The sequence below is a fragment of the Carassius auratus genome, chromosome 32, assembly GCF_003368295.1.
Source record: "Carassius auratus strain Wakin chromosome 32, ASM336829v1, whole genome shotgun sequence".
Taxonomy (NCBI): domain Eukaryota; kingdom Metazoa; phylum Chordata; class Actinopteri; order Cypriniformes; family Cyprinidae; genus Carassius; species Carassius auratus.
In genome coordinates, this window is record NC_039274.1 from 17,420,327 (window position 1) to 17,434,442 (window position 14,116).

General features: G+C 35.2%; 1 protein-coding gene across 3 annotated transcripts in view; it reads left to right on the plus strand.

Annotated features, from left to right (window-relative positions):
* Window positions 1–802: 802 nt before the first annotated feature.
* LOC113051721 (low-density lipoprotein receptor-related protein 4-like) overlaps window positions 803–14,116 on the plus strand; it is an 84,904-nt gene continuing 71,590 nt past the window's right edge. The window contains exon 1 of one of the 3 annotated variants that reach the window (XM_026215706.1): window positions 803–1,492. In XM_026215706.1, coding sequence (XP_026071491.1) covers window positions 1,435–1,492 — 58 coding nt within the window. In that variant the 5' untranslated portion in view covers window positions 803–1,434. The remainder of the gene's footprint in view (window positions 1,493–14,116) is intronic. The other 2 variants (XM_026215704.1, XM_026215705.1) reach the window with 2 other exon arrangements.

The window sequence follows — 14,116 nt, forward strand, 5'->3', positions numbered from 1 at the left end:
TTGTGTTTAGCAGAAGAAAGAATTTCATACAGGTTTGGAACGATGTGAGTAAATATTGACAGAATTTTCCTTTTTTTAACTCATGTGTGTTACATGATTAAATGTAGTAAATCACAGCTTTAACATTACAAATATGTAAATACAAATGCATTCAACTATACAACATACAAGTTTCAATAGAAATTACATAAAATTTTAGTTGACCGTAAATTCTTGTCAGTACACTTGAACCATACTTCATAGACAATATAGAAGTATAAAATTGCATATAAAAATATGCTACTACTTAAATTAGTTTAAAAAAAACTCTAAAGTTCAGCTTATTGCAATACACTTAAACTATAATACGTTTTCATTTAATTGCAGTTAAATGTCAGTTTGCATGTATATTTTACATTTACATTAAGTAGACACATTTATCCAAAGCGACTTACAAATGTAAGTTTTTATATATATATATATATATATATATATATATATATATATATATATATATATATATATGCAAGTATATATGAAAGTGTTAGAAGGCATTTAAATAGAAAAAAATAAAAGTCAAAAGAATAGAAAATGCTAGTGTTTAGAGTTTTTATAATAAAAATCTTTTTTTTTCAAAGACGACAAGTGGTAAGAATAGAAATAGAAAAACTAAAAAAAGTATGCTAAACTCATGATACAAAGCAAGATATTAACACAATAAGATTAAATCTGAACATTAGAAATATTAGGTCCATACAGAGCGACCAAATATACTGATATTGTTACACATAACAATTTATATAGCATTATATGAATAATAATTTGCGATTATTATATATTTATTTTGCATTTTAGTAGAGCCTAAACATTCTAGGCAGGCACAAGAATTGAAGCCAAACGTTCAGTCTATTGACGTCTCCTTATTTGACTTGGATTGCCTCACTTGTGTTTGGAAGGGCAGCATAGTCTCCCGTTTGAAAAGGGTTCAAAGAACTTCAAAGTTTTGGTGGCGAGGCACGAAGTGCGCGTTTTCCCAAAACAGTCCTTTAAAGTAGACTTCAATTCCCGCAGAAACATCGAGTGCCAAGTTAGAAAAGTTTCTTACTAGTGGACGGCGATTTGTGATTTGTCCACTCGGTTTCCCTCAAGAGATCCTACACTGGAATAGGAACTACCCCCGAAACACACATGGTACATCCCAATGCACCTTTTGATCATTCCAGCAGAAGCGACGGGCTGACTGTGTGTGTGTTGAACAACATTTCGAGGTTTCTGCTGGAGTTGCGCTGTCCTGATTTGAGCCGTGTCTGTAGTTCAACTCATCCTGTGTCTGAACGGGGTCACATAAGCCTTAAACAATGGGTTTTAAAGAGTTATTAATCTAACTCCGTTCATCTGAAGTGTGCTGGTACTTCAAAGAGAAACACAGAATAAAGCGCGAGAGGATTCTTCACGATGAGGCTCACCGCGGTGCTTTGTGGCAGTCTTCTAACTTTCATGCTCCTCGTCGAAGGTAAGTGTTTTGGACCTCGTTGCATCGGCTTTGAGAAACAAACACATCGGTGCTTGTAAATCCAGTTTGAAAATAGCTTCCAAAACAGTCTGTGCGAGCAGAATCGAAGCGTGTGATCTTTTAATAGTAAGAGTTACAGAAGACTCTTACACAAACACTGAACAAACCAAAACAGCGAGTCGCGACGCATCCAAAGCGCGAGAGATGAAACCGATACTGCTATCTAGTTTTAGGTGCTTATAAATAGTATTTGATCCACCGCGCAGAGAGATTCCTTTGATTATTCGCTGGTGGAAACCAACTTGATGCATTTGGTTCGCGTACGCGTGCACGTTTCTCCAGTGTAACGCGTCAAGTAGGCTATCTTTTGAATAGCACTCTGTCTTTTATAAAAGACCAAATCGCCTCTTGGTTGTAAGTCAGCAGTGTCCGCTCACTGTATTCGCAACATGTTGGAACAGCCGCTGCCGCACGCGCGCAGGAATGTCGCGACTTCAAAGCGCGGCGTCGGCCTGAAGAAAGAAACGCACGGACGCCGCTTTGACACAATTACACGCATAACACGAGTGTTGCATCGGTGGAAATGTCGTTTACTAGATGGTTAGGCCTGTACATGTCAGCTAGATGTCTCAGGGAACGAAACACCCTTGGAGCAATTTGAAAAAGCGTGCGTAAATGCAGCTCTATGAGTTTCACGATTCATTGTATGCTTTCCAAAATTTCCAGCGCTTACATAACACTAATTATATGCATCTATGTGAGCCATGACTTGTATATGTGCTGTTCACATCATGTCATGTTCTGTAATTTAGGAATATCTAAACTTTGACAACTTTGACCAGTGACATTTAAATTAGGCGATTCTTAACGTAAATGACATTGCATTGAGGTTCACACACTATTTAAAATGTAGATCATGTTTTATTTACAGGTAAAACTTACGTCTTTTTTTAAGGTTTGACAGGACATTTCTGCTGCAGTTGTTTCGGGTTGGTCACACGGACATTATTTGGTTTATTTTTGGAAGTTTTTCTTTCTGTGCAAAGCATTGCATATGAATTGACCACTCATGCATATGCACTAGTACTATTTAATTGAGTTTTCTATCAAAAGAGACTGCCAAAAGCATGCTTTAAGTGTAGCTTGTGATTCATTATGCTTTCCCTAATTTCAGTGCTTACATAACACTAATTATATGCATCTTTGTTAGTCATGCCTTGTGTGTTATATTCACATCATACTGACAAATCGTTTGTATTCAAGTGTAATCTTTCGATATAGCTCGAAGTTTTCTTTTCAATTATATAAGAATATCTAAACTTGGTCTCTCATGATGGCACGCTGCGATTTCCAGGGTTTAGCAATTTCATTTAATTCAACTACACCTAATTTATCTGCTTCTGCAGTTAAAGGAAACTGCATTGAGGTTCACACAATATTCATGATGTAGATCATGTTTTATCTGGAGCTAAAACTTTACTTTTTTTAAGGTTTGGTAAGACATTTCAGCTACAATTTAGTTAGGGTTTAGTCACATGGACATTATTTGTTTTTCTTTGGAGGTTTTTATTTCTTTGCAAGACGTTGCACACTAATTGGTTGATGCTATTTGATTGAGTTTTGTATTTTTTATTTTTTATTTGAAAGAGAGTCATTTCTGACCAGTTAGTTCTGAGATGTTGAAACCCATAACAGGATGATTTGTTGGGTTTTCTTAAGCTGACGCTTCCTAAATTCTCAATGCTTATAGTAGTCACTTGCATCCATATAGCTCTGTCAATGTTCTGCTTACAAGTGTATGGTCTTTTTATAAAGTGTGTGAAAATGTGTGGCAATGTCTTAAGTTTCTCGCATCCCCTCTGGCCATTGGATCTAATGTCAGGATCCCATTCAGCTACTTATAAGATGCATATATATGCTCCTTATTGCCTTAAGAGTTTTGCCATCAAACAGCCAAAGCAGAGCCAAGTATCATTTTCAGTGATCCAACGATTTTGAATAATTGCTGTAATTCATTGAAAAATTGAAGATATTGTTCTTAGATACATAAGGAAATTTTGTTTTCCATTTCTTTTTGGTTTGTGAACCCCTGGTATATCCCATATTTTGATTTATCAAATGATCTTTATTTCTTAGCCAGATCTACTTCAGATAGTGTTGTATGTTGAGTCCATATCTGTTCCACTCTTTGGCACTTGTGAAAACTCTGTATTTATTCAACATGTCACATTAAAGAAATAACAAGTGATTCAGAAGAGTTAACATTTGAAGAAAATGCTTTGAGCTCTTTTTTTTTTTTTTAAGCGTAATGCCTAATATATGTATTACCAGTGCAGACACTAGAAAAGTGACTTAAAGCAGAAGTGACAAGCTTGAGATCTGTGCTTTTAGTTTAATAGACTTTTTAGATCATGGTCTTTCTTTAGGGAACATGGTGTGTGCATGTTAGTACATGTTTGATAGAGGAATCAGTAATTAACATAATCCTGTGCCTAGAGGTGGGTGATATGACATTTTATTTCACAATAATAAAATCACGGTATGGTTGTTTTTGTTGTTTTATTTTATCTTTATTTAAATAACACTCATAAATGGCATTCAAGTAAGAAGTTTGACCACAACTGAGTAATCATATATATATCTATACAGTCTGCACATCATCAATGAAGTACATTAAAACATGGTAAAGAAGAGCCATGCACGATTTTACTCCACACAGGCTCAATGGAAACAAACACGCCTGGGGGATATTTCTGCAAAATGAGATTACATTGCATGTTATATGAAAATATATGAAAGCAAGTGTGGGCTAAAATGCATTTGCTGAAGCAATCGTGCCATTTTTGCTTCTTTATAGAAGTCTCTGATCTAATTTATTAAGTGTCTTGACCTGTTTTGCATCACAATTGCACTGTTGTACTGGGTACGCAACTGAGCAAGTTTACTTCATCAGAAAAGCCACACGCAAGGAGCTGGTTATGTGGTGCAAACCTCAATAAGTCTTTATTAATTGACATTTAGTGACATGTATAGGGTCTAGAAAAAAAATAAAGGTAAAAAGATTTTAAAAATGTAAAGATTTGTGTTATTTAAGAGAGTATGCAACATTAGTAAGTGCCTCGGGAAGGTGTTTAGTGTCTGTAAAGGCGAATTTACCCATTTAATCACTATCTGTTGGTTTTATTAGTGTGTTCACAATGGCTGGCATTCCTAGAAATCATTCTGCATCCAGAACAGCTATAGAATGAAGGAGTAAGTAATTTTATTTAGTGGGTTCATTGTGTCTAAGTAAGTCCACTACTCTTTTTCCCAGGCTGTCTCTGTCTTTCTTTCCCCCTTGTCAAAGGCTTTCTGTGTCCTTGGCCTAGAAATCTTTCACTCATCCATGTCACGTTCTGTGGTCCCTCGTTTTCTAAACCCCCAACACACACACACACACACACACACACACACACACACAGAAATACATTCACACCGCTATGTCTGCATACCCTCGACCATCCAAGAGGCCTCAGCAACAGGCTCTATTAAACAGACAATATGGGTTTCTAATAGTAAAAGTTCTACAACACAAAGCTTTAAGCAGCAGCGTGCAAGTTAAAAGCTCCACTCACTAATGAAGTCAGAGAACTTAAGTGGTCCTTTAGTGTTGGGACAAAATGTCCAAACAAGCCAGCCTCTCTGGCTAAAAGTATATAATGTATGCAAACAATAGCTTTTGACTCCGTTTAGTGTCCCTGTTTGTTTTTTCTGCAGTCAAGGGGCAGTTGGAAAAGGGTTGTAAAAAAAAAAAAAAAAGTAGCATAGGTTTTACTTTAAAAGTGTGAGAAAATAATTCACTCTGAAATTGCTAGAGAAGTTCACAAGTATTTACAAAGAAATGGCAAGTAACACATTGAATTAAAACATTAATACTCATGCATTTCTTGTCAGCATTAAATAATGCATTAAACATTTATTAGTTTTGGACTGAATTAACAAATTTAAGCTATTAGAGTTAAGTAATGCATTTGTATATGTAAGTTATTAACAAATATTTACTAATGCTGGATACAGATTGTTCATTGTTATCTAATACAAAAACATTATTGTTACCATGTTACTCATGTGTTTTTCAATTTTCAAATAGCTGCATAAAATTTCTTTTAGGTTTGTTTTCCCCATGTTTTTGACATTACATTTTTTTTCTTGGTTTGTGCAGGTGGAATGGATTTTGTGGAATGTGTGGTTTTTGACAAAAGTGTAATGAAAGTATTTGGGAAGAGCGGGAGTAGAATATTCGATCATTCGAATATTCGTTCAGTGGGTTGGCTTTGGATTTTCAAATTTGACAATCCAATTTTTTTAATTTTTTTTTTGAACACTTGGCATCCCCCGTCAAATGGTTCTCATTCGCACCTGAATATGAATCACCCATGAATGAACTTCATGATTCAGTTAATCTGGAAGAGAACACCTCAGCTGTGTGGGAGCACCTTAAATTGAGTAAGGACAAGACAAACTCCGTGTGCCAAATATGTGTCCTACAACAACAGCACATCAAGTTTGAAGTAGTACACCTATAGTATATTGTTGGTGTAAAAAACACACACACACACACACACACACACACACACACAAAAATGAGCTGCTTTTATCCGCCATGTTAATCAGTAATTTTACACCGTACACAAATGTGCACTTGATTTGAACAAAATAATGTTCATAACGGACTTGTTTGATTTGTATCACTAGTCCAAGGTGTTCGTTCTTGGAGCATTTAAGCCCTTCACACGTGAGGCGCCCTCTTTCGGCTCACATTTTTCTGTAGATTATTAAAAGTTTATTAATTCTGAACCTATCGCGTGTCCATATTGCACCAAAATGCGACACTGCACTCCCTTGGGTAATTTACTGTTGGGAATTTGTCGCGCCATGCAGCATCCAGTGTAGCCTGCATAAAATGTTGTATTGTATTTTACCCAATACATTATCTATACAAAAAATGGAATTCGGACCAGCCCTAATAATGGCCAATTTCTGCTTTTTGATTTAAAAAATTAGCTTGAGTTGCAACCTGAAAGGTTAAAAGAAGTTCAAGAAGTACTTTTTACAAAAACAGGAGTCCTAACAGGGAACAAGAATGAGTATGTGTTATGTTTTCAATGGCCATACATTGGATGATTTGGACATCCATCATAGATTAATTTAGAGAAATGTAACTTTTAAAAGTCTAAGACATGGTAATCCTGCATTTCCGCCTTTTATGAGAGTTTTTTATTTATTATTATTTAACTTTTATTTGACCAGGATAGTCAATATTTTTGTTCAAAAAGGCAGTTTTGCCAAGCTCTCTGAATGTACTCTTGGAAGTTGGAACATTTAAAAGTAGTTTAGCAGAAGATCTAGTGATCTGCAATGTTTAATTCATGTTGTGGACCCAGTTTACATGTACAAGAAAACAGCTTTTTCATGGTTCTTTCACAATTTTTCATAATTTAAATATGCTGCAGCTAAACAAAGTGAAACAAAGAATTTATAGTTTGTGTTTTCATGACTTCCGTGATGCTTTTTAATGGGTTTTCTTCTGGAGCTAGAGGGATTTGTCATAATATCGGTCATATTCTGTAATATTTGTCATAAAAAAAAATATAACTTCCACGATCAGTCTCTTCACATTTTTTGATGTGTAACATGCAATACTCCAAACATAATGGATAGTGTTAGCAGAAGCAAATATGAGATAAAAATGCATTTACTTAAAAGCAAACATGCCATTTAGCTTGTTTCTACATGTCTTGAAAGCGCTTCGCATATCAAGTTTAATGCTTTACTGGGTGTGCTGTTGAGCAAGTTTACTACACCACAAAAGCCAAACATATCGTGGTGTTATGTGATGAAAACATCAAAATGCTTTAGTTTTCAAACCATGCACTATGGTAAAAGGTTTTGAGGTCATAACATAGTATTGTGCAAGAAACCATGAGAAAATGAGTCTTTATTAATCAACAATCTGCCCTTTAATCTTGATTTATGTAAAGGAATAAAATTTGTTTGTGTTTTTTCAGTCTCTAATGTTAATTTCAGCTGGAAACTGCAGTGAATTTTGTGTTGGTGAGTTTTTTGTAAAGTAGGTTGAGGCATATTTTTTTCCAATTTTGGGTAAAAAAATTCTGGTCATGAGTGTTCCTCAAAAAAATGTCAGCATATCATTTCATCAAGTGTTTTTAATATGCCTTGATTTTAATGACCTCCTTTACAGCTGGTATTAAAATTTGTCTTGAGTCACCCAATCATAAGCAGACAACTCTAAATACAGGCCCATAATGTGATCCAGTTACTCAAACCACATTTAGAGGTAGCCAGAAACACCAGCAGATACACCCTGACAACACTGAAGAAACGCCTACTCACCTGTCAATCAACCGCCGAGCAAAAACAAGAGCTTTAAACTGTGACTGTTATGCTTCTCTTTGATCTCTCTTGCTTCTGATGGGCCAGATGTAGTCAAATATCATTCATATGCCCGGAGAGATTAATGCTACCTTTTGATGAGTTTGGAAATCGCAGTTACCATACAAAGTTCAAGTGATTTTGGCTAGAATAAAACGGAGAAGTTGGCCATTCTCATTTTTTTTCTTTTACTTTACAGGACAGGATGATTTTTTTTTTTTTTTTTTGAACTAGCAAAATAAAATGAAGAACAAATTCTGAACATTACTGATGTTGTTGATGTTTTATGGATGTTCTAGTACTTGTGCTGCCAGAAAATTATGGAAATGTTTTTCTTGGGCCTATCATATAATTTATGCAAATAAGTCAAGTCAAGTCTGCTTTATTGTCAATTCTTCCACATGAGTGCAAGTCAGTGAAGTGAACGTACAGTGCAGATAAAAGATTGTTAGTGCAAAAACAGAAGCTTATTCAGTCTGATAAATTGACAAAGGTCTCGAGCAGTTATTTTATTGAACTGATGAGTAAGTAGAATGACATCAGTGCCATGGTGAATGAGGTAGTGAGCAGACCAATGCTGCACAAAGTGACTGGTGCATGCCATCGTATATTGAAGCTATCCTTCAGTCTGCTGGTCCTAGCTTGGTGACTCCGCAGTCTCCTTCCTGATGGCAGCAGATTGAAATTTATTTTTGATTTTAGTGTATCATCAATCAGGCTTGTATAACCACAGTTTTAGTACAAATACCATGGTTGAAATATGGTAAGTGCAGTAAAGCCATGTGTAATTTGTGGTGGCCATGGTTTAACTATAGAAACCATGTTTTTTTTCCCCCTTAATTTCTTTTGTTTTATTCTTAGTAAAACCATGGTTAATTTTTGTAAGTGTTTACTCATGTAGTTATTGATGAAATTCACTAGTCAATATTGAACTGACTCGAGCTGAATAATGACATTGATTAACTTCACACTGATCTGAACTGAAACAACACTGAACTGACTTGAGCTAAATTTGACACCGTTGTCTTTTAGAGCTGCTTTACAGCTGAATCGGGTTCTCCATAGCAGAGTTTCCATAATTGATTGTGCAGTTTTCCTGTTTATCTCTATGAATCTGCTTGGCACTAAAGCGCTATAAAAATAAAGATTTTGATTGTGCATCACAAGCAAAGGTTAATGGGATGACTAAAAATGTTATCTGTTTGATTTAGATTACTGTAAATCTATAATTTTGTTTCCCACTCTTAAATTTGTGTTGTTTTGTTACTTTTTGAGTCTCGTTCCAGCTCTGTAGCTTTCCTTCCAGGTAGCAGAGCCTAAAGACCATGAAAACCATGGCAACAGTCTATTCTATGCCATTTTGCAGCAGGATTTCCAGTCTGCTCAATAGTTTCTTCACTAGCACCGACTGCACACACACACACACACACACACACACACAAAAAAGAAGTGTCAGAAGCACAATGTATTTATCAAAATTTATTAGTCATCATGCTTTTTGTAGCTTCCTCTACTACTCATGAGCCATTTTTTAAGCTTTGTCACCATGTAAATGTAATAATCTAAATTATGGGATGATTATTGGTGTGGTTGCTTAGCAACGGGCATATGAGATTTAGAAATATGAAACCTTGTACTACAAACCCATTTGAGCTACAGCCTTGAAATTTCACACACATGTTCTTGAGAAGAGCAAATCTGCATTTGGGATACATGATTTTTAACCAATTTCTCACGTCAAATAAAAATCACAATCAATTTTTGTAATTTGTTTGTAATTTAATTCTGATGTAATTATAGACTATATATCAATTCTGTTAAAAAAAAAATAGTGGATTAAACATCAGTGCAAATGTAAAAATTTAAAAATGGGTGTTTTTAATATAACCTTGTTTCTTTTAAATACTGTAGTCAGTTCAAGAATAATTTATGCAATTATTCTAATTTGAAAAAGTTAAGAGTTTTTTGCTGAGGTGTATGTAGGATTGAGAAAGTAATAATAATTAATGCAATGCTTTTTAGAGAGAATAATTAGTGCAATAATCTAATTACAACACTGCATTGTAGTAATGATGATAAAAACAGTTTTGCATCATAGGAATAAATTAAATTTTTACATATATTAAAATGTAAAATAGTTTTCAAATTGTAATAATATTTCCAAATATTACTGTTTTTACTGTACATTTAATTAAATAAATGCAGCCTTGGTGTGCATAATAGCTTAAAAAAAATCATAATGTTTCCAAACTTTTGATTCACATTGTCCTTTGAATTCTCTTGATCCTTTGTCTGTAGATTTTTAGTGTGAAATATTTTCTATATTAAAGTCCTTCAAATTAGTTTTCCTTTCTCTGTGTAATGTTAATTAAAATAAAATGATTTGAAGGCATGTGCTCCTTTGTATTTGTCTTAAATTGCACCTGTTCCTCTATACACATACCTCTCTAATGCAGCTTTTGCTTCATGTGCTGCTTTGGGTTTATATCTAGTTGCATTGACCGAGAACAGTGAACGATTAGTTGCTGAGGCTGTTTGTTTGCAGAAGACTGAACCTGTGCTCTTTGGTAGTTTTGTCGGTAAATTGCTGATGAGATGAATGTGGAAAATGAGAATGTTATGTTTCTAATGAAATAATTGTTGAAGATGGCCATCAAGCGAATGTTCGACGTTCCCCTCATCGCCCTGATGTCATCGTCCATCGCAATGTTTCACTGTACACATCATCTGATGCCAATTTGGTAGACATGGCCCAACCCTATTTTATGGTATCCAGACCTCAAAATACTGGCAGTGTCACGGTATTTTGAAGCCAGTCGTGAGACTTATGGCTCCGGCAGAAATGAAAGGCAAAGCGGCATTCTTTAGATGCTTTTTCAAAGATGAAGAGACAAAGATGAAGTTACAAGACACTGAAAAAAACAACTGTCCCTTAATGTGCATTATTCAGCGTGTTATTCAGAGTTTTTGTCATAACCAGCTGTGACTGCGACGAGCGACAGGTGGTTTCTATTCCTAGAATGATTTCTATTTCTGGGCAGCTGACAACTCAGGTGCCGATTGGGTTTAATATAATATTAAATGGGTTTAATTTGATTTTGAATATTATTGTTAATGACTTTAATAGCCATATTAAAAGTGACTATGGATAATGTATCTCAGATGTTAAAATGACTTGAAAACAAGAAAGTTCAACTGAACTTTGTAAGCAGATGTATATTACACAACAAAGATTGTATCAGTTAAAGAATATGTGTTTTGTGAGATTTTTGATTCACTTTTGTCTAGTTTTGTAGCTGTCTCACAACTGGTATGGACAGACAAAAACTAATTATTTTTATTTTATTTTCATTTTGTGAAAGACTAAATGGTTTATCAAGATCTCTTTAAAATCTAAATAATTCAAATCTAAACACCTTTTTGTTTAATATTCAAATTTTCACTTTAATAATAATAAATTATAATATATGCCAGGGTTATTAAGACTAAGACAAAAAAGCATAAATCATTTTTGTCACTTGAAATAATGTAAAAATTAACTGAAATATATAAATTATAAAAAACTTAAACTTCTATTATTTTAGCTTGTTGCCATTGCAACATTACCTTCATGTACTAATATAACAAAAAGAAAATGAATACAAACTTTGTTAAAGTAAATAATGTATTTTTTTTTGCTTCATTTTAATTATATATATATATATATATAATTTAATTCAATGCGTTACTTGTCATTTCTTTGTAATCATCATTTAAAAAAATACTCAATTTCTGAGTGAAATCTGTTCCTACACCATTATTTTTCAGTGTACAATAGTAACAAAACTGTGCAAACTGTAATAAATTAAATGGAACAGACCCTGACTTTTGCCAACGAATGTAATGGGTGGTATTGAGATAATGTTTGGCATTGCGATCCTTCAGCTGCTGTATTACTGTGAGACTAAATGAAGGTGTCGTGGCACCTCTAGTCTCCAGTGCTCGGTGTCGGGATACTGTATGTCTCCTGCAGGTTTCACAGTGATTCATGGGGATTTGGGCTGGAATGCTGTGAATGTGCCAGTGTTCCTCAGCCAGTCTCATACGTAAGCCTTCAGTTACAGTCCTGACAGGTGCCGTGGATCTAGAGCAGTGTGCACACTTTTATCTCTGTGGGTGTGTGTTTGTCAGGCTCCGCTTTGTTTGCTTGCCGTTTGACATGCACAAACCTTACTGCATATGTGTCCACAGACTCGCGTTTGCGAGACAGGTGCATGGCGCGGTCCAGTTGCTGGGCAGTCGTGGCAGTGGGTATAAAAAAATGGCTCATTTGGTGCCTGGCTTCAGAGTCAATGGTCAGATATTTTCCATTGGCAGCTTGCCCTTACTTCCACCCACCCTCGCTTTTATGTGGTATTCTTTGAACTCTTCCCACACAGTCTGACATACAAAAAGAGGGTTACACTTTTATTTCTAATTATTCTAAAACACTAAAATGAGCATTTTTTTCTCAGTTGCCACAGTATTTATATGCCTTATCGAATCTATCTGCCAGGCGTTGTTTTCTAGATTGTATCTCAATACAATGCATTTTCTGGTATTCATATTGTGCGGTACTTCCTCATTGGTTTTGGTGATGATTATTACTGGGTAAGCTAAATGATCTTTAAAACTTCAGTGCAAACTCGATGCACTGTTTTCAGGCTTTACAGTAACTCCAAGCTAATTGCAATAAAAGAAAATGTATTATAGACAGTGTTGGGTATAGTTACTTTGGAAAGTAGTTAGTTAGGTTACAACGTTACCATCAATTAAAAGTAATCAGTTATGATACAGCGTTACCTATTCATAAAAGTAACGCGTTAGAGTACTCATGCGTTACCAAAAATTAAAAGCCGTTTGCAGCGGCTCACACATGACAGACACAGCCCCCGGCCCCTTTAAATGCACCTAGAAGTCGTGACTCCCGACAATGAATAACGTCAGTCATCCGACTAAATTAACACAGCAGGATAACAATAACAGGAAAGACAGTCAGCATTAGGCTATTCCACATGGCGTTTTATTTATTTATTATCACAGAACATATTATTAATCAAAATTTGCACCTACCCAGCCCGGATAGCCTAGGCTACTGTATATTATGAGCACCACAAGAAAACTCCAGATTTTTCTTTAACTTTAAATAATGCAGTTATCAAAGTACAATTATGCTTACTTGTAAACACAACCTTAAACAGGCTTGCAGATTTAAATCCATTTAGAAATGATGAACAATCAGCCAGCCAACGATCTAACAGAATTTAACAGCTGCCTGTCAAACAAAAATGATAACAAACCAAATTAAATCCTTCACCGCCACACAGGCAAATGACAAATCGCTTAATAGCCGAACTAATTATTATTAAAGTGTCACACACAGTCACAAGCCTAAATTCGCTTTAACACAGTCCTCTTACATTTACTCTTCAAAGTAGTGATTAGAACGTAGCGTTAAATTTGAGGTAGAATTTTTGGCGGTCGACAGAAGCTTTTCACCAAAGCAGATTGTGCATTTTACCATTATGTTCTTTTCCTTTTCGTTGACAAATTGAAAATAATGTGCGTACTTCCATAAACCAAACGCTGTCCACTCTGCCATCTTGCCGGGAGTTCGAAAAAAAACCCCCACACACACACACACAGGGTCAGGCGCAGGGCACAGACGCATCACAGCCATTGACTTTACGATCACAGAGCTTCGGCTCCGCTGATACATCCGCAGGTGGCACAGTAGACCTAGGACTACTGTCTGACAAAAAGCAGGCTGCAGTCGGGATTTTCCTTTCCTTAAAATAACGGATTACTTTTTAAAAAAAAATAACGAAGTTACTGATTACTTACGCACGAAACTAACGCGTTAAATTACACATTTCAGGAAAAAAGTTATTAGAGTACTCTAACGCGTTACTTTTGAAATTAAGAGTGTGTGTATGTGTATATATGTGTGTGTGAATATATATTTCATATATATCTCAGTCCCTCCAGGATTTCACAATTTTTTTTTTGTGATTTTTGCGATCAAAATGACTGATTTTGCTGCAGCTTTTCTCTAAATTTGCCATTTCTTCCACAAATTGTTCCTGTAGTTTACTGTTAAATCCATGGTCAATGGTGGAGATTTGTGAATTTGGTGCAAAATCCTGGAGGGACTGATATATGCATGTATGTATG